The 21,300-nt window shown below is 43.3% G+C and overlaps 2 protein-coding genes and 1 pseudogene across 2 annotated transcripts; 2 read left to right on the top strand and 1 right to left on the bottom strand.

Moving 5' to 3' along the window:
- Positions 1-2,194: 2,194 nt before the first annotated feature.
- On the bottom strand, positions 2,195-3,068 carry LOC123440934 (annotated as a pseudogene).
- Positions 3,069-11,271: 8,203 nt separating this feature from the next.
- Positions 11,272-17,035, top strand: LOC123445488 (protein OSB2, chloroplastic-like). Its single transcript, XM_045122475.1, has 8 exons — positions 11,272-11,768; positions 12,447-12,585; positions 14,362-14,515; positions 15,147-15,247; positions 15,349-15,520; positions 15,592-15,660; positions 16,472-16,533; positions 16,618-17,035. Exons 1-8 carry the CDS (start codon positions 11,362-11,364, stop codon positions 16,774-16,776), a joined length of 1,263 nt encoding a protein of 420 aa, XP_044978410.1. The 5' UTR covers positions 11,272-11,361; the 3' UTR covers positions 16,777-17,035.
- A 313-nt stretch (positions 17,036-17,348) lies between these two features.
- LOC123440933 (L-type lectin-domain containing receptor kinase IX.1-like) lies at positions 17,349-19,668 on the top strand. Its single transcript, XM_045117470.1, has 3 exons — positions 17,349-18,248; positions 18,366-18,914; positions 19,004-19,668. Exons 1-3 carry the CDS (start codon positions 17,419-17,421, stop codon positions 19,584-19,586), a joined length of 1,962 nt encoding a protein of 653 aa, XP_044973405.1. The 5' UTR covers positions 17,349-17,418; the 3' UTR covers positions 19,587-19,668.
- Positions 19,669-21,300: the final 1,632 nt, after the last annotated feature.

Here is a 21,300-nt window from a genome sequence, read left to right as displayed (position 1 = left end):
CGATGATTTTGTGGTTTTTTAGTTTCCTTCCGGGTTTTTTCTTGTTCCTATTTTTCTTTACTTTTTTGTCTTTTCTTGTTTTCCTTTTTGTTTCTTCTTTTTAATTACGATAAACATTTTTTGAAACATAATTTTAGTTGCTGCTTTCCTATAAAAATATAGAAACAATTGTTCAACAATGAACGAGTATTTGAAAACTGCTCGTCTAATATTATATAGATTCTTAAATCACATGAAATTTTATAATACATATACATTTTTTACAAGTCTTGAAGATTGGATAGACAATTCTTGCTCATGAATTAATCAAATCGGCACAAATGCCAACCACATATCCCCGTGCACTACACTGCAAACCATTCTTTGTCTCGAACTGATTCAAATGTGTAAACCAAATTGCCTCCAGCCTGAACGTTCGCCAGATATATATCACTTGACAAACAATAAAAAGTGCAGCATGGAACAAACAATAAGGTTCTGCATTGGTAAATCTGCAATCTGAATTATTATCGGTATCAAGAATGCACAACGACAAGAGGAGGCAGTTACAATTCTCAGTAGGAGTGCCCCAGTCCCAATGATTGAACAAAATGAGCAGGCAACTCGTCTGGTAGAACTTGCACCTGGAGGAACCACCAGGGTTTTGGATACCGGGCGGAAAATTTGGATCCCGTCCGGTATCCGCGTTTCTCGCTACCCCACGAGAAAAACTGCATACCACGCAATTTTTTTTGATATATTTTTAAAAAATTGAACGGCTACAGTATGATCAACTAGGACAGAAACTACTCAAAAACATGTACTTAGCTGTAGCCTGGTGGTAACTATTCCCCTTCCTACCCTGTGGTAAGTCGCTTGTTTGAGTCCTAGAATTCCCTTCTATGCAGTTTTCTTTTTTCTTAACAAACTCTTTAAATAAAAATTTAAAAACAAAGTAGGAGAATCAAACCCAAGACCTAGCATAAGCTGAGAACATACGGGGAGAAAATGCCACTGCACCAACAGCGACTTTGTGAAGTACTTGAGCTCAGTACTAATATATTCCGAGCCCAGAAAAAAATGAATTCAAATTACATTTGAATAATTCAAGCGTTTTTTCCTCGGAATTTTACGGTAACCGCGACCTCAAAGCACTAGCATTGACACAACAGTTTATATATCGGAAAATGGAATCTCAGGTTCAGCAGACATGAAAATACAGCACAGAAATGGAATACCAAAGACAACCGAATCTCCGTGGCATGTAATCCTGGGGTGCTCTAGAAATGCAACGGCAGCCCTGGGCATTTCAAGCCCACCCAAACACCGACATGCGTTATAGGCTAGAGCCCAGAGCTAGAGATGAAGAACAAGAATATAAGCATTCATGTACTACCGGAAACAAAAGTTGGTATACCAACAAATTATTCACAAGCAGAGAAATAACAGAGACAGGAATCCAGATATCAAAGTATTCATAATAGTTCGAATATATATAGCAGTACACAAACACAGGCAGAATACTGTTATACGGTCGAGTATCCATGATTGACAGAGAAGTTGACTGAATAGCTAGCAGCATAAAGTTAGGTACAACATGACTTTAATCAAGCACCAACAGCATATCAAAACTTACCCAGATAACTGTTGCTCATATTCAAAATCTAACTCCACTATCGTTATCAGAAAGATGGACAAGTCTGAGGCTTCAATACGCAAACATTTAGTGCCCGTCTGCCAATGACTCCGAGAACAAAGGAACATATGGAAGATAAGGGGACATTGAACTCAATCCAAGGTCACGAATGAAACGCAGCTCCCTAGAATCCATGTGGTATGAAAATAATTTCATCTGTGATAAGAGCCCCGATGCAAATCTTACGGTTATGAATATGACATTGTGTTCTGGGTGGGCTGAGATAACACGGTAATATTCCCTGGCGCTTGGATACTCTACTCCGACCAGTTGCAGGTAGCTGAGTTTGAGCTTCAGTGTCCAACAATTTTCACTACTATAATCTTGAAGAAGCCAGATTGACAGTTCAGAAGGACCATGATCTGCGAGATACAATTGTTCTTGTGATACATAGACACCACGAGCAGCAGATGAAGTAGGGGTAGGAATGATCCTACCATTACCCTCCACATCGACGGCTGCAACTGAATTATTCCTGGAACATAGATACAACACACCGCTGAAAAATGCGCCACCTGATAAGCAGGGCATCTCAATTGGATTGTCCCAGACAATGTGATGTGTCCAACCTCCAGCTTTAGAACAGTAGACCTCCACCTCTTGGATGCGATAATCATACTGGTTGTTCAGATCCAAAGGGACGGCAGGTACCAACTCGAACAGATAGAAGTGGGAGGAGACGTCCGGGTCGAATCCCAGGCGAGTGTCGTTCACTAACCAGGACCACTCAGTGGCCGGCACGGTAACCCATTTCCGAGTGGCCGGATTGCACACCAGGTACTCCAACGTGGCGGGATCGATCCGGCGTCGGCAGAGGAGGAGGCCGTTGCGGCAATCCAAGATGCGGAGCTCCTCGGATTCAGGCAGGAACGAGAGTGAGGCGTCAAGGGGACACCAGTTCCCCGAGACGCTTCGGTAGGCATGAGGAAAAGGTGGATTGGAGCGCAGGCCGTAGGTTCTGTGGAAGAAGCCGGCGAGGGTCGACCGGGGAAGCTTGTCGCGGTGGTCGGGGTGGGAGATGAGGTCCCGCCAGCGCGTGGAGACGCACTTGCAGCAGCAGGCGGACTTGTACGGCACGCGCGAGAAGATCTCGACCAGGAGGTCGTCGGGGAGCTTGATCGTCGGATCGCTCATGAGGGCAGCCTCCATGGATCCCGTCGCCATCTCTGCAGATCGGGGCGGAGGAGGACAGGTTAGAAAGATACTAGCAGTAGCAGTGATAGGAGAGTGAGGGAAGAGAGGACCAACCAGATGCGTGGCGCACCAACTGCTTAGAGACAAGAGACGAGAGCGCCGGCGTTGGGTGCTCCCATCCGCGCCGGCGAGTGAGTCGCGGCGAGCCGGCGAGGGTTTGGTTTGGGTGCGGGGCGGCGAGATGGATGGATGCTGCGGAAGTGGAACCGAAAGAAAGAAGGAACGGGCGCGTCCTGTTATCTGGGCTTTTTACTGGGCTGTGTGTGAGCCCAAACACTCTCACTGATCGACACGCACGCCATTTTACATGGTCTTCTAAAAAATTCATATACTTTTTTGTGTAGAACATGTATTATCATATACAGAGTTGTAGTCGTGGTCGATGCACCTTAGGGATGTCAGAGGGTGTCGTCGGCGATGAGTCCACCAATTTTGCCAGGACTGGAGGAAACCCATCGAGCACACATCAATTTTGCCAGAACCGTGTGGTCGTGTAGGGGTCATCACTAGAGTGATGTTGTGTCGATGCAGTCCTGTCGTAATGGATGACACGGCCGATGTCGTCGTCGAGGTCGGGCCTTGCAGAAAAATCTATCAAAGGACGCTAGGTGTTTATTTTATGGACAAGGCATCGGCGGCATGTTGACGAAGTTGTTGATGAAGATCATGTTGATGAAGGCGTTGGCGATGAAGTATCAACAATGGCATTGTAACGGCATATCGACTATGATGCGTCGCTTGAAGGCGTCCCTGTGACGACGAAGTGTCGATGCCGTATCGTGTCGGAGAAGTCGACGAAGAATTGCATCACTTTCCACACCGGCTTGATGTGTGGATGGTGCGTATTGATGTCCTTTTTAAAGATATGCTCGACGAAGATCTTGACTCGTAGTCAGCTTGTTGATGTGGCGAGGGTCAGGGTGCAGATCGACCACGACACCCTCTAACATGGTCCTGTTATCTGTTTAACCTTAGTTGAAAGCTGTGATTGCTTATTATGAATAGAACATGTAGTATTAGTTAAAGAAATTTCTTCCAACCATTGCTTACATAGGTCGTCATGCGGGACAGAACATTAGTGCAATCTTAGACATTAAAGTATGTGTGTATTCATAAGAATGAGTATGATAAATTAACTTTTTTTCATGGCAATTTATATTTACCGAGTGCGGCTATTTTAGTTGGCAAGCATGCTAAATTTGTTTTATTTTTTTCTTGCCAGAAAATTACCGTGTTCCCCAACTAATTTTTTCCATTCTTACACCCTAATAAATTGTCATAAAAACATTCGATTTGCCATACCTAAAGTTTGATGTTGGATTTTTTAGCATTTTTAAACAAAAAAACAACAACTAAACACACACTAAAACAAAACTATACGATCTGGTGATCCACCAGATTTGCCTCTCTCTCTGTCTCTCTCTCTCTTGATTTTCATCACACTAAAAACAACTCAACGCCTCTTTCTTCAAATATGTCAAAGGTGATGTGTCCATAGTATGATTAGATTAAAAATGCACAAAAGACAATCACTTTCCTAGATAACAATACGGAGACTCAGAATACAAGCACGAAACTCAACCTCCTCAACACTTGGACACCTCTCAATAACATCCCAGGAGGACAGAATGGCGTCGCCCATATGTCCTCCCATCACCACTGCCAAGCCAGTTGATCCACAAGTTGCAAGAAAGCTCGTGTCTTCATTTATCTTAACTAAATAATACCCCGCACATTGTTGTGGAATTGTGGAGGAGCGTATCTATAGATTTTTAGATAAAAAGATATAAATATTGAAACATACAATAACAAAGGAAACCATTTGCTAGGTTCCTCGTGGGTTGCTGTAGGTGTATAATGATTCACATGCATAAGGCATCTCGAATACAAAGAAATGAACCAAATATCCAAATAAAAAAGTGGTTCAAATACATGTAAAATGTGGATCAATGTTTCTATTTGTCATGATCCTTCGCACTCTCTATGAAGAACCATCCTACCAACGTGAAAGTTTCATGTTGTCTTGCCTACAATAGAACAAAAAGTTCAGTTAGGAACTTGAGATCAATACCACTAACAACCACAACTAACTTGGAACTGCTTTAACAAAAAAAAAAGATAAGTTTTCAACTATACAAAAAATGTGGAATCTACTTTACAAGAACAATCATATAATAATATATGGAAGTATTCTAGCATACTAAGTGATACAATATTCAGTTTTGCTTCGGTAAACCCCCCTCCTCCAAAACGTATACCCACCTCATATTGTATATTTTTGTACACTAAAGGCGTTATACATACACACACCTTGTATTGCATACATACGGCGGTTGTAGTGCACAATATGAGATGGGTATACGTTCCCCTTCTACGTTTTGTGTGTGTGTATAGCGGGGGGGGGGGGGGGGGGCTACCAAGCACACCTCTACAATATTTTCACAAGAAAACTTGTTTAAGCATGCTTAAACTATGATGCTGGACATATTGTAAAGCTTCGTGTAGCCGTACAATTGCACCATATAATAAAAAAGAGCATGATCGCTTTATACATATTACCCATGTAGTTAAAAATGACAAAAACATAAAGAAACTAACCAATAACCATGTAGTAATAAAGCTAGCAGCGTGCGGAAAAAAAAACGTTGCTAATGCTCGACCCAGACAATCGTGCTAGGAACTAAATAATTTAGAAAAATGAATGGAGTGCGCCCCGCTTGGTTCTTCCCGGGGATACTAGCTTCGGACTCCTTGGACTTCTCATTCCCCTTTTTAATTTATTTCTATTTGTTATGACAAATATAAAAGTTGAAGGTAGACTTTAATTAACTCAAAATGCAAATAATATGCAGCGATAGATAGTGCATCAAGCCAACAAATCAGAAATCCAAAAGGCTTGCATATATATTTTTCAAACTGTTGATTAACTGAGCAATTTTTTTTCTTAATTAATCGATAAGGCAAATCTTTTGCCTTCTTTTCGGAAAAAAAAATCCCCAAATCCTGAAACTGCGGTCTGTGTGTGGACTCTGGACTAGAGGACATAAAAACAAAGTGAACACATGCTCGCTACTGCCGACCCGTCTGCCCGCTCCTGGTTATTCAGTATGTTTGCTTCTGTCTCTCAGGAAGAACTAACTCGCATGACAGTCACCTTGTGGGCTATATGGTATGCACGAAGAAAGCTCATACATGAGGGAGAGCACCAGAGTCCTGCGGCAACCTTTTCGTTTGTCACCAGGTTCATTCATGAGCTGAAGGAAACAAGACCGGTACGGCCGTTATCGCATGCGAGAGCGACCCGGGCAACAACAACAGGTTTGAGACCACCACCGTTGGGTTTTGCAAAGATCAACGTCGATGGGGCAGTCTACAAAACCCCCCTATTGGCGCGGTTAGTGCAGTTTGCCGCGACGACCACGGAAAGTACCTGGGTGCATCGGTCGTGGTTTTTCATGGGCTTACTGATCCTCACATCCTGAAAACCTTGGCATGCCGGGAAGCACAAGCTCTAGCAAGGGACCTTCTCCTCCAGCATATCGTCGTGTCCTCGGACTGTCATAAAGCTGTACTGGAGATCAACTCGGGCACACATGGGATCACAGGCCCAATAGTGGACGAAGTGAAGGATGGCAATTCAAATTTTCAACATATTTCTTTTGTTCATGAAGGGAGAGTGTCTAATAGGAAAGCTCATCTCTTAGCTAAGCATGCTTTGCATTTGGGGGAAGGACGCCATATGTGGCTCCTACAACCCTTCGATTTACATGTAATTCCTGAACTTCGTATTATTGATCAATAAAGCAAAGCATTTACTCCTCAATATATATATATATATATATATATATATATATATATAGGAAAATACATATTTATCTATTAAATATTAATATTATAATGAATTAACATTTGCTTACCGTATAGCAAAATGTTTGAGATTGGTTAGTTGGAAGAAGTACATAAGTAAATTATATGCAAAATGCAGAAACATAATCCAACTATGGACAAACACTACACCATATATTCATGTGTGCTGGTGGTAATGCCATAGGAAAAAATGCATTCCCCTTTACGGCTGGAAAACATAGCATAAATATTTGAAAATGAATTTCACTATCTCGGCTTTCATGTGAATTCTTGCGTTATCCAATGTATCGCGGTAGGCTTAACTTAGTCACCAGTGTTTTAGTTGGCCTTATTAGGTAGAAAATAAACAGTTTTTGTTGATATACAAATAGTAGAGAACCCTAAAATTGTTTGCAGAGCAATAATCCGAAAGATGCGAAGCTGACCAAACATTATTTAGTAGTAGCCACGGGATCACATAAAAACTTCAAAGAAATAGTTGACCTACTATAAATAAAAATCAAGCCATAGGTTGAAAACATTTGATTACATGCTTTTGAACACATGCACCACATTTATTTTATTTATTTTTTGTGTAGCAAATGAGCAATGATAACCTAAGTAAGGGCACTATGATGGCAACATGTTTACCAACTCCTTGAATTATTAGCAGTGGAATATATAGGAGAATCACGACCACAAGAAAATTATAAGGTGATTCCACATGTTCTTTTGTGTATGATCTGAAGTATATATAATATAAAAAAATGGTTTACAAAAAAAGCAAAACAGACTTTAGTTCATATGAACATAGCTAAGGAGACAACTACACACCCCGTAGGGAGTTTGTTTCTCTATCCAACATATAGACATCATGTTTATATATAGCTCGATCAACTTAAGAATCTTGTCAAATGATTAGAATAGGTTCTGATATGCAGTTTAAATTTTACACTTTTTACAAAAAAGGGTTTAAATTTTACACGTAGATACTAACAACAAAGAATTTAAATAGGAAAAAAAGGAGAAACTGTCCTTTTGTCTGATGTGGTGGTGTCCATGTTCAACATGTATATCGAAGCAATCACATAGAATATGCATAGGCTATCGTTAATCTAAGCTTAATCTGTTGTAACCTCTGTAATCAATAGTTAGATCAATTTAGAAAAATAAAGACAGCTTCCCTGGCCATCAAATATTTGTGCTGTCTCGCGTGCATGCACTCTCCACGAAGGGTGTGCAGCCACCGAGCGTAGAATTCACCAAGGTGCTTAGATGTACTAATAACAATATAAAATAGCCTACGTGCTTCGGCAAGCTAGAATCAATCCAGCAGGCAGCTTGCTTGCTTAGAACGTGCGCTCTCAAGGAAGCAATACATAGGCATGTAGCTCTTGGCAGAAAGCACAGGCCGACGACATCGCTCCGTATACATATGCAGAAAAGTACTCGGTGTATGGAACATATGCAAAAATTTGCGTACATCGGATTTATTCTAACGTTATTTTACAGGCAAGAGCAAGAGTATGTTCTAGATCGAGGTTCAAAGATAATGACACGGCTAGTCAAAAAATTGTTAATGAGCAGCTGCATTGATTGATTGATGCGACGACAACATCATGTTAAGAAACAGTGGTGGCATATCGATTCATGAGATGACACCATCATCTAGCAAACAATGGCGGAGGTGTGTCACACCATCTCATCAACCGTGGCGGCGCGAAAAAACGATGGTGACATGCATGCATTGATTGTTTCATACAAAGGCACAACCATCTACTCCCCCGTTTATAAATATAAGTCTTTTTAGAGATTTGTAGAAGACAAATACGAATGTATATAAACATATTTTAGAGTGTAGATTCGCTCATTTTATTTCGTATGTAGTTCTTTAATGAGATCTCAAAAAAATTATATTTAGAAACGGATAGAATAGTAAGACAACGGAGGGGGCGTGACACAAACATCTCATCGATGATAACAGCGGTGTGAAGAAACGACGGCAGCGGGGTCATGATTAATCCATGTGAAGGCACCATTATCTTGTGAACAACAATGCTTGTGTGACATGTGTGCATTGCTTTGCACATCAAGGTTAAGGCTGGGAGATCGAGGGCGGCATGATTAATCCATGCGAAGACACTACTATCTCCTGGACAACGACGGCTGTGTGACATGGGTGCGTTGGTTTACCCATCAAGGTTAGGGCCGCAGAATCTAAATAAAAGGGTTATGGCTCGGTGGGCAGCCACGACTGGAAACCTTGTGTTATTTTTTTCCCTACTTCTACAGCCACGAACGGATTGAGCACAATTTTTTTCCTACTTCTACAGCCACGAACGTATTGAGCAATTCCTTTGGGCCAAATTAAGGATGGATTATATTATTGTTACCGTGTGACCAAAGGACTTTGGGCTTTTAGATTATTATTTTTGGAAGAAAAAATACATGTATTAATCTGCACCGTTATAATTCGGTCCCACATGATTAACGGTTCATATTTTTTAATTAATGTGGGAATTTTGTGTGAGTGTCTAATTAGTATAAGTATAGATGGGCGGACGAATACGGGCCGGCTCATTAGCTATGGTCGCTGTGATTTTATTTTCCAACAACGTTTATAAAAAAGGATGGTTACCTCCGACCTCTGCATCTGCATGATGCATACGTCCCCTTTATTGCAAACAATCAAGCGGTTCACGGTTCCACATAGTCTCCGATAATACAATAAATATGAAAGATTAAACCAAAAAATACCAGAACCGACAAAATAGGCCTAGATGCCTAACCATCTATCTTAATTTTCCAACGACGTATTATGAACTTTGATTCGCATAATTTAGTTAAGTTTTCTTCTTCTTTAGATGTGGGTGGCCATTGTGGATGGGATCTCGACCAGGTTTTAATTCCTGTAAACCGTACTCTAAACATTGAATAATGTATGGTTTACGCCTAAAAAGAGTTGTTAAGTCTGTTTTTTTAAACACTAAAAAAAGTGAAGTCTGTTTATTTTTGTCGTTTTCTGTAATTGTTCTTTGTTTTTTAACCGATTCTTTGTTTTTCTATTCAATATATATTTTCAGTTTCCTTTGTTTTTCAATGATTTTCTTAAGTTTTTAAATATAATTTGGCTTTCTTTCTTCCTTTCTTGGGGTTTTGAGTTTTATTTATTTATTTATTCACTTTTCCTTTCGTTTTTGTCGTGTTTTGTTTTTTTAATGCATTTCTACTTTTTCATATACACTAAATATTTTTTGTATACGTGTAAAAGATTTGTATATACGCCTAACATTTCTTAAATACACGTTTAACATTTTACAAACCATTTTGACTATATTTTCAGATACATGTTTTTGTTTCAAATGATAAAATCATGTTTTTAACGATGAAAATATTTCTAGACAATGTACAACTTTTTTATGAAAATGATACGAACATATTTTTTAAACATTTAAATATTTTGTAAAACGTTAAGTACATATTTCTGTTTAAATATGTGGCATTTTCATAACTGTCACAAATATTTTTCATGCATATGATTATATTTTTTGTATACACAATTCACATAATTTTACTTTTTACATTTACATTTATGTATTTTTATACATAAGAATCATTTTTCTATACACATTTAACATGTTTAATTGCAATATTAACATTCTAGAAATAATAAATGGAAGTCTAGATTAGGCTATTATGCAATTAGGATAATTCATGCGTTAGGTTAATATGCAATTAAACTAATATGAGATTAGGCTAATATTATATTCACTACAATACTTTAATTCCTTGTTGTCTGCGCATTCTATTTTTTATTAAGCTGGTTAGTTATTATTGCAGGATCTTTTAGGGCTGGCGAGACCAACAATACAATCGATGGTGCACACATTTGCATAATATCCTCCTCAGTGCTCATCATATTTCTTGTTATGTTGTATCAGATATTCCTAGTTTCGTTCACCTGATGATTTGAAATTCAAACTTATGAGATAAATTCCATTAAAAAACCTCATATCTTCCCTATACGTTCGGATTGTCCCCGAACCCTCGTATAAATATAAAGAAGATATGTGGGCTCGCGGAGGCAGCCGATCAGCCTGGCACGCAGGACACGACCCACCATGGACCACATTTTCTCTTTCTTTATTTTTTTATCTTTATCTTCACCAATCGCGTGCAAGAGACCGGATATATGTGAGAGAAAATGAAAAGTGTGGCCGGATAAATGAACAAATAGGGACTCAAAACAAACATGCTCGGTCACTGATCGGCACGCCCTCAGACATTTAGGGTGCCAGATTTGCTAAGCCAGACATTTTTTTAAGGCAAAGCGAGGTTGTAGATTTTTATTTTTGAAGGGGGAGCTAGGCTGTAGGTTTTTGTTTTTAAGACAAAGCTAGGCTTTAGATGCTCTTACAAGAGAGAATGATGAGCTGGCCCTACAACGGATGCTCTTACAACCTCTCTGGACCACACCGGTCGGCCCGATAGGTCCGGGCCACTCCACTCCACGCACCGGCCCACTTCTACCCGCGACCAGTCCAAACCTCGGAGGTTTGACCTTCCCCTTCTTCCTCCTTCCTCCCCCTCTCCCCTCCACTCCCATCTCATTCTAGGGTTTAGGGTTTAACCGCCGACGCGCCACCATGCGCCACCTCGCTCGCCTCCTCAACCACCGCCTCCTCCTCCCCTCCACCGCCACCCCTTCCTCCGCCGCCGCGGCCTTCTCCACCTCCAGGCGCGCCTCCCCCAACGCATGCCGGGCCAAGCCGCGGTCGCCGCCGCCCCCCACCGAGAGCACCGCGGAGGACGCGGCGGGAGACGACGGGTACGCGTGCCCCCCGCCGGCGGACCCGGCCGCGTGGCAGAGGGAGAAGGTCCCGAGCGAGCTGCCCCGCCCGCCCACCATCCCCTTCCAGCCGCGCGTCGCCAACGCCGTCAGGCTCGTCGGCGCCGTCGGCGCGCCCGTGCAGCTCCAGCGCCTCCCCGACGGCCGCTTCTCCGCCGTCTCCGTGCTCGTGCAGGACCGCCGCGCCGACTTCCCCAAGTTCTGGTGCGTGCCGGTCGCCGGTTTCCGCTCCTTCTCTGTACTGCACTGTACTGTTCGATCGCTTGGCAGCGTTTGGGTTCCAATAGGGTGGATTAACACTGCTACGTTGGATTGGGCTGAAATGAAATGAAATGAACTACGGGTACAATGGAGAAACCATGTTAGAACATGTATGTGCAGGCTTAGATAGATACGAACGGAACACAGATATCCCTGTTCTGTTTCCGATATACTCCCTCCGTCCCAAAATTCTTGTCTTAGATTTGTCTAGATATGAATGTATCTAGTCATGTTTTAGCATTTAGATACATTTATTTCTAGACAAACCTAAGACAAGAATTTTGGGACGGAGGGAGTATCTGTTATGTTTCAAGTTGAAGGTAGCTCTGCTGTTAGATCAAATTAAGTATCTAGTGGGAGGTTTTGTGATTAGACACTGTTAACTCTGACCACCAAATTGAATCCAAATTGATAGGGGTCACTGCAAGTTCTGAATGTGTCAGTGACTAGCATTAATAGACTTTTATATTTCCAGTTCTTGAAGTCTTTTGATAGGCAATTTTGTTTTGGCTAGTTTTATGTCGTCGTGTCCTGGAGAAATTTTGTGTGTGAGTATCCATCTCTATTTCCAGTGTATCGCTGCATTTTCTCAGCGTGCACTTGCCACTTATTTACCTTCAGGATCCCCGTAATCTTTCAAGACGACCTGGCACAAATAGCTGCTTCTCACTTGCAAGAAAATGACCTTGTCTATGTGTCTGGGCAATTAACTGGAGATGTTCCGCCATTCAAACATACTGATGGCCAAGCAAATATTCAGGTATACATCTATTGTATGTACTGTACTGCTGTGTTCTGCTTTCCCCTGTTATATGTAGAAGCTTAAGCATAAAAAAAGGGTAATCTTATTATCCTGCACGCTGAGTGTGTTTGGAGCCCAGCAGCTCTCCTACCTTGTACATACCTTCTTTATTACTGATAAAATGGCAAAATCCTGGGTAATTGCACTACTATCACTTGTGAGAATGAATCTCATGATGCTATCAAAGGCACCCGACTGAATATGCAATCTTAGATATATGTAAGATTTAGCATTTGATGAACTGATATGCTTATGCTTACTTCATGATGACATGACTTAGTAGGCCTTCGTTGATATGCTCTTCTCTTCCTTCTCGTGTCTTGTGAAGATTTCTGCCAATCGAACTAAATAAATAAATATTGCTCATTCTGCTGTACTAGTGCAACTTTCTTACTTTTGATTCAAAATTTGGTTCCTCTTTCCTTAAGAAAATTGGTGTACCATGGAAGCCATCTTCTTGGTACGACAGCTGATGGAGAGATACAGGGAGCAAAAGAAGGACCTTCATATGGTGTTCATTGATTTGGAGAAGGCCTATGATAAGATACCTCGGAATGTCATGTGGTGGGCCTTGGAGAAACACAAAGTCCCAATAAAGTACATTACTCTCATCAAGGATATGTATGATAATGTTGTGACAAGTGTTCGAACAAGTGATGGCGACACCGATGACTTTCCGATTAGAATAGGGCTACACCAAGGGTCAGCTTTGAGCCCTTATCTTTTTGATTTGGTGATGGATGAGGTCACAAGGGATATACAAGGAGATATCCCATGGTGTATGCTCTTTGCGGATGATGTGGTGCTAGTCGATGATAGCCGAATGGGGGTTAATAGAAAGTTAGAGTTATGGAGGCGGACTCTAGAATCGAAAGGTTTTAGGCTTAGTAGAACTAAAACTGAATACATGAGGTGCAGTTTTAGTGCTACTAGGCACGAGGATGGAGAGGTTAGCCTTGGTGGGCAGGTGGTACCGGAGAGAGACACGTTTCGATATTTGGGGTCCATGTTGCAGAAGGATGGCTATATCGATGAAGATGTGGGCCACCGAATCAAGGCTGGGTGGATGAAGTGGCGCCAAGCTTTTGGCGTACTCTGTGACAAGAGAGTGCCACAAAAGCTAAAAGGCAGGTTTTATAGGACAGCTATCCGACCTGCGATGTTGTATGGCGCGGAGTGTTGGCCAACCAAGAGACGACATATCCAACAGTTAGGTGTAGCAGAGATGCGCATGTTGAGATGGATATGTGGCCACACAAGGAAGGATCGGGTACGGAATGACGATATACGAGAGAGACTTGGGGTAGCACCGATTGAAGAGAAGCTGGTCCAGCATCGTCTCAGATGGTTTGGACATATTCAACGGAGGCCATCGGAAGCGCCGGTGCATAGCGGACGGATAAAGCGTGCTGAGAATGTTAAGAGGGGTCGTGGTAGACCAAACTTGACATGGGAGGAGTCCGTTAAGAGAGACCTGAAGGTTTGGAATATCGACAAAGACTTAGCCATGGACAGGGGTGTGTGGAAGTTAGCTATCCACGTTCCAGAGCCATGACTTGGTTTCGAGATCTTATGGGTTTCAACTCTAGCCTACCCCAACTTGTTTGGGACTGAAAGGCTTGGTTGTTGTTGTTGTTGTTGTTTCCTTAAGAAAATTGGTTGATTGTTTCTCTTGCATCACATTATAGTTTAGTTTCTGAAGCTAACTAACTGAATTTGCTATTTATATTCCAGGTTTTAGCACATTTGCTGTCATTTGTTGATAGTAAAGCTGTGGAAACGGATCTCATGGTGGATGAAGACGAAGGGTTTATGGAGATTGCTGAGGCCGAAAAGAAAGTTGAACAAACCAAACCTATCTCTAAATATCCAGCAAACACATTTTCAGGTGCTGGTTTGCTGCTCAACTGTATCCAACCAAGCTGCACTCTTATATTATTACATTGTTTGCGCTATGACTATGAGAAATTTACATTCCATTAGCAAGGATTAGAAATTTGCACCCAATGTTTTTTCCTTAGCTTATCTTTTTGAATTTAAGATATAGCTTTATTGTAGTAAAATAGTAATTTTTCATGGAGTTCCATGCCTATTAGCAATAGACATACACGACCTAACAAGGAACAGCTTTCTGACAGCTTTTTTTGGCATGTCCATCATTTCGTAACTGTCTGATAGTTTGGATCTTTTCCTGATGATGAAACCTTACCATTTTTTGCATTAAGTTACAACTTCATTTAATCCATGCTGTCTACAGAACTAATAAGGGCGAGTAAACTGGAAACCTCTTTAGCTATATGCCTATATCGTGGTGTCACAGTACTGTTGTAAGATATTTATATGCAAAAGTATTAAAAGCTGATATACCAGAATGAACTATCAAAATGTGCCTTTTTGGGCAGCCCTGACAAAACTTGAGGCATACTTAACTACAATAAACACCTTTTCTATATTCAGTAGTCTAATCCCAGTTATATATCCTTGTATTTTTGCATGATGGTGTTATGTTTTATTCTCAGGTTACAAAGCCAAACTGGACAAGTTCAGAACACTCTGGAATGATGTTCTTGCCAATCCACTCAATTGGACTGATAACCGGGCTGAGAAGGCGAATGGATCTGTGAGCATGTTGTTTATACATATGTGTTTACTGCCTTCAAATTAAGAAGCAAAGCTTGTCAGCCACTAACACTTGCAGGCATTTTTATTCGAATTGGGCAGAAAAATCCAAAGTATCCTGATTTTAAGAACAAGACATCAGATGAGGCACTCTGGCTTGGCTCAGCACCACCGCATGTGGTAGAGAAGTTGGATGGTTTGACCTTTAGTAGTGGCTACAATGCGGCTAAAACGGCTACAACATATAAGCCTTTTGATTCTAGCATGGGGAGAGGTAAAACTTTAATCCTAAAATTCTCCCTTTTCTCCGTAGTTTTTTATACTAATATTCAGTATAAACAACAGGTACGAATACAGGTTGGAGTAAATTCAAGCCAAGCCAAGCTGCTTCTCCCGAGAAACAAAAAAAGGAAGGTAGGTAAATTGGCTATTGTTTCTGTTTCCTGTGTGTGCATTTTACTTTACCATTAATAGTCAAGGCTTCCTGTGTGTGCATTTTACTTTTCTGTTTCCTGTGTGTGCATTTTACTTTTCTGGTAGCTGCACAAGTGACTTAAATACCATCTTTGTCTGGCTTGTGTATTAGTACATCCCATTATCTCTACTTGTCATCTAAACTTCGGTATCTCGCTGCTGCAGAAGTTGATTAAATATCATCTTTGCCTGTTTGCCTAGCTCCTCCTTTTGCAATGGGATTATTTGAGCCCGAGTATCTAACTAACTTTTCTTCTATACTTGTGTTTTTGTGATGTGTTCTTTTTTGAGTTTCTATAAATACCGTCATGCATTTCTTGGTTCCTTAACCACATGCAGTGCCTCTTTGTTTCTATGGATTTTCAATGTTTTGTTTGAGGATTCTAATCAGTACAAACTTTTCCTACAAGGCCTGTTCGGTTCATAGAAAACAATATGGATTTTCCTTGGCATTTATTTGCACTGGATTTCACAGGAATTTTTCATCCACTCCAATCTGTTGGAAACATTCCTACGTTTTTCCTATGCACAATCAAACATCCATCAACCATGTAGTATCCATGACACTCTAATCTCGCGTTTTGGAAATCGTGCAAATCAAGGAGGTTATATCGCTTACAATGGCCATGTTTCTTGAACTGTGTTTTGGCCAGTCTTTCTAGCGGAACCTGCATATTCTTCTAGTCGGTAGTTTGAGCCTCACAGCCTGTGAGCATCTCTTTGCTGATGACCTGCGTAACATTGCTTTCAGCGGAATCGTGGCAGAATCTGGTGGAAAGTCCTCAAAGCTGGTGGGACAACCGAGTAGACAAGGTGAGCCTCGGAACATTTCGTCATGATTTATTTTTCCTTCCCTCAGCTGGTCCTAACGATTGTTCTATCTCCTTTGAAATTCAGAGGTCACCTAAAGCCCCCGACTTCAAGCACAAAGACACCGGCGAGGCTCTATGGTTGAGTCCCAGGACACCAAGTTGGGTTACAGATGCGCTGCCGCCGGTGAAAGGAGGTAGCAAAGGGGGAGGGGCAGGTAGAAGGCCGGAGACCCTACTCTCTTGACCTGTCTGAGGTGGCCTACGCTGTGCGATGTGCGTTGCCTCAGCTCTATTCTTTTGCTAAATATATTCAGGCTGTCTCTGTTCTGCTAACTTATGCGAGTCCGGTAGAGACCACGCAAGATTAAAGAAAAAAAAAAATCTCTGCCTTAACCTCCAGCGCTGTCACTGATGCCCATGTGGGTTGGGCTGGGTTGGGCCTTAGTAATGCTATGCGAGGATGTAAATAGCATTTCCAAGTCGATGATACCTATGCCGCTTCATACGTCTGTCCCCCTTGCACTGCTTTGAGTTTCATGGCTGTGCTTTCAGCAAAATTACATGGTAGTAAAGTGGGCCTTGGGCGTCGCCCGGGAAACTTAAGCGGGCTGTGTGTCATTCGGCCTCACAGATTTTGACACGGGATAAAGCCCAAACAAGGAAACGAACATGGTATGCCTCGGAGACTTAGTCCGATGGAACATAGTAGCACTACTCCGCATATAAGACTTGGTCCGATAGATTATCACCTAGGAGATTCAGCAGAAAGATTTGGCTCATTAACAACCCCATTCTGTCTAACGGACGTTACTAGGGGCCATTTCGTCGAGATGAGGAGCTATATAGGACGATTTTGTTGGCGAGCTTCCAAACAACGCCGCAGCAAATGGCTGCTGCCGTGAGCTTCTCCTACCAAATACACATCTTCATGCTCCTCCTCTGCTACTCCATATGGTCTCTGCACCTGCCTCGTGCTACCCTCTCGATTTCTTTCAGCCCCGACTTGTCCGATCCCGACTACGACGCCCAAGACTTCTTTTTCCAGGGTGACGCATACTACGACACCCAGTCTCACATGATCCAGCTCACGAGAAACGGCGTGGGTCGAGACAACCGGAACAGCGTAGGGCGGGCGTACCTCGCGACGCCCGTGCCGCTGTGGGACACCGTCACCGGCGAGCTCGCCCGCTTCACCACCTCCTTCACTTTCCAAATCCCGCCAAGCAATGACACTGGCGATGGCTTGACGTTCTTCCTTGGGCATTATCCTCCGCCGAGCATTCCCAATGTCAAACGCGACATGGGCGGCGGGAACCTCGGCCTCTTCAACACAACCGCTGGCACGGTCGCGACCGGCGACGACCGAGTCGTGGCGGTTGAGTTTGATACGTACTTCAACTTTGGCATCGACCACAGCGGCAGCCACATGGGCATCGACGTCAATTCCATCGTCTCCCAGGAGTACACCAACGCGGACGTGCCTGACAGGAACCTGACGTCTGGCTTCCTGATGAGTTGCGATATCAGCTACGGCAACGACACGAAATTACTGGCTGCCGTTCTCCAGATCGGCGACGTGACTTACCGTGTCAACACGACTGTTGACCTGAGGCAGGCCTTGCCCAATGTGGTGGCCATCGGCTTCTCAGGTGCCACTGGTTTGGCCGTCGAGTTACACCAAATAATGTCATGGTCATTTAACTCCACCTTGGATCCGCGAGCCGCGCCTGCGCCTGCGCCTGCGCCCGCGCTCGCACCGACGGGCTCCGAGATTTCGCCGCCTGCACCGACGACCTCCGAGCCCCCGCCGCCGTGGCGGCCTACGCTGAAGAGCCCCAGGGTTCCGCCGCCTGCGAGGCAGAACCTGTCGAAACTGGCAGTAGAGGTGACTGGACCGTTTATTGGAGTTATTATTGCAATCGTGTGCGTCTTTGTTGGCGTCCATCAATGGCAGCTATACACGAGGAAGAAGCGATGCAGAGCTCTCGCCAGGGGCCTCGGGCACATTGATTACCATAAGCTGGCGCGCGCGGCCAACAACTTCGCCGAGGAAACCAGGCTCGGGCAAGGAGGTTCCGCCTTCGTTTACAGGGGCCAACTGACAAGCCCAAGCAGACCGGTGGCGATAAAGAGATTCAAACCGGCGGCATCCGGCAGGCAGGCGTTCGAGGACGAGCTCAGGATCGCCAGTCGTCTCAGGCACCGGAACCTCGTCGAATTGATAGGTTGGTGCTACGACGATAAGAGGAATCCGGTTGAGTCTCTGTGCCGGTGGCGGGACGACAGGTACACTCGTCTCTTCCTTGTGTATGAGCTCTTGCCACAAGGTAGCCTCGATCAACACCTACACGGGGGCATCAGTTGGTTACCATGGGACAAGAGGTTCGTGTGTAATTCCATCTCTTATTACATCGATGCAACTTGATTTCTTCTTGATGTAAAAATGGTGGTTAACACGCTTTGGCAAACAGGCACGGGATCATCCTCGACCTAGGTTCTGCACTGCAATACCTCCATGTAGATTGCGAGCAACAACAGCAGTGCATCGTGCATGGTGATATCAAGTCGAGCAACGTGTTGCTCGACCCTTCGTATGGTGCCAAGTTAGGTGACTTCGGGTTGGCAAGATTTGTTGACCATGAAACCGGGTCGCACACCACAGATGTCTTGCAGGGCACTTACGGGTACATTGACCCTGTGTTCATCGACACGAGCCAGCGGAATATGCAGTCGGACATCTACAGTTTCGGCATTGTCCTACTGGAGATGGTCTCTGGAAGGAACCCAACGATGCATCTCCATGACGCACCTCCATTGTCGTCATGGGTAAGGAGTTTGTACCACGGCAATATGATCCTAGAGGCCGCAGATTATAGGCTGATAGGCAGCGAGTCCAGTACTGGGCGACAACAAATGGAGCGTGTACTGCTTGTAGGGCTCTTGTGTGTGCACCACAACCCGAGCAGCCGGCCGTCCATCACCCAAGCCATGGATGCCCTGCGATCCGAGGAACTAAAACTGGACATGAGGCCCCTAGCGCAGCTGGAACCCTAGTTGCCACAACCTTTAATTGTAGTCCAAAAAATCACAAAGGAATGCCATACATGTATTCAAGAGATAAACACTGAGTTGCGATGCGGAGGTGTGCCTCGGTATACTACAGACCGCCATACGTATACCCACATCGTATTGTATACTACATACCGCCATACGTATGCAATACGAGATGAGTATACGTATAACGGCCTGTAGTGTCCAAAAGTATACACTGCGAGATGGGTATACATTTCCCTTTCTACGTTTTGTGGAGAAGGGGGGGGGGGGTCTACCGAAGCAAAGGTGTGCGATGTGTCGGGACTAGGAATTGTTAGAGTTTTTTTAACGGGAAGGAATTGTTAGAGTTTAATTAACATGTGTTAATTATGGGGTGATCTTCCCTTGTAACTGTCATCTCTCCCGAACAGATGCTTCTCCGTTGCATCTCTTCTTCTTGCATATATATCCACAATCATCTAATGAAAGAGGATGGTGATTCATTTTGTTGTCTCTCGACTCTTTTTCGACCTTTACTTTAACACGTTATCAGGACGCTCTCGACAGAGGCACCATCAGCCTCACAGGGCGACATGGAACGACGGAAGACCGAGGCAGGTAACGTCACAAAGAGCAGCAGCGGCGACCCGCAGCGACGCTCCCCGACGGACGAAGCGGCCCTCGTCTTGCATCTGGCGCAAATCGGTAGCACTCAAGGACACAAGCATCAGCCAGTCCTCTGCAGCGATGCCTTGGTCCCATTGCTACGTGCGCACCCGTGTTAATCAACGAAACTCTACAGAGCGAACTCGATTCAGGAGAAACATGGAAAAAGCATCGAACGCCTCAATGAAGAACGGTATGCATCTTCTTCAATTACTATGTTCTTACCACTTACAACATCGGACGATGGGCCGCACGGCTTCTCCAACACGTGGAGGCGGCCCCCATCATGCCACTGCTTCCAGCATGCGGCAGGCCTCAGCGCCGGCGAGATGCTCCGCTTATTTGCGATACTTATTTTAAAACGGAGGAAGTATTAAATAGCGGGATGTGTGCATGAACTAATGACCCTGCACACTTGAGAAGTGGCTAGATTTCTTGGATGATCGTACAAATGTCCTTTATTATACCAATTTCAATACACATTTTAACCATTTTTAATATTGATATGCTTGTATGGATCGTAAATGGTAATATCACAAGAAAATATGCGACTGGTATAATAACAATTCTTTAGTTGAATAAACTATAAACATGAATATACTTCGGTTGTACATGAATTGTGCTACCTCTTTATCCACCAGCCCACACATCAAGCCATATTGTATAGTTGCGTTAAACAATCAGGATAGTATTACTGTAAAATTGAAAATAATAATCATACTTAGTTACACCTTGAGTTAAAAGCACTATCTAGAAATGAATCCACCAACATGCATTTTTTTTTGCATTTACTTGGCTCATTCAGTTCTAACCATGACTTGCTTCTACGCTTCATCGCTGACAGTTAGACATCAAAGAAGGAACACCTGGTATATTTATTTTTTATTTGGAGGAAGATCTTCACACACAAAAACAAAATCAAATCTCAGTACTGATGATTGATATATAAATCTTGTATTCCATTTGTCGACTGAAAGGACGTGGATGTCGCCTAGAGGAGGGGGGGGGGGGGTTTGAATAGGCGCTTTAAAATAATTACGGTTTAGGCTTGAACAAATACGGAAATAAA

Source organism: Hordeum vulgare, chromosome 3H (assembly GCF_904849725.1).
Source record: "Hordeum vulgare subsp. vulgare chromosome 3H, MorexV3_pseudomolecules_assembly, whole genome shotgun sequence".
NCBI lineage: Eukaryota > Viridiplantae > Streptophyta > Magnoliopsida > Poales > Poaceae > Hordeum > Hordeum vulgare.
This window is presented reverse-complemented; position numbering and strand designations above follow the sequence as displayed.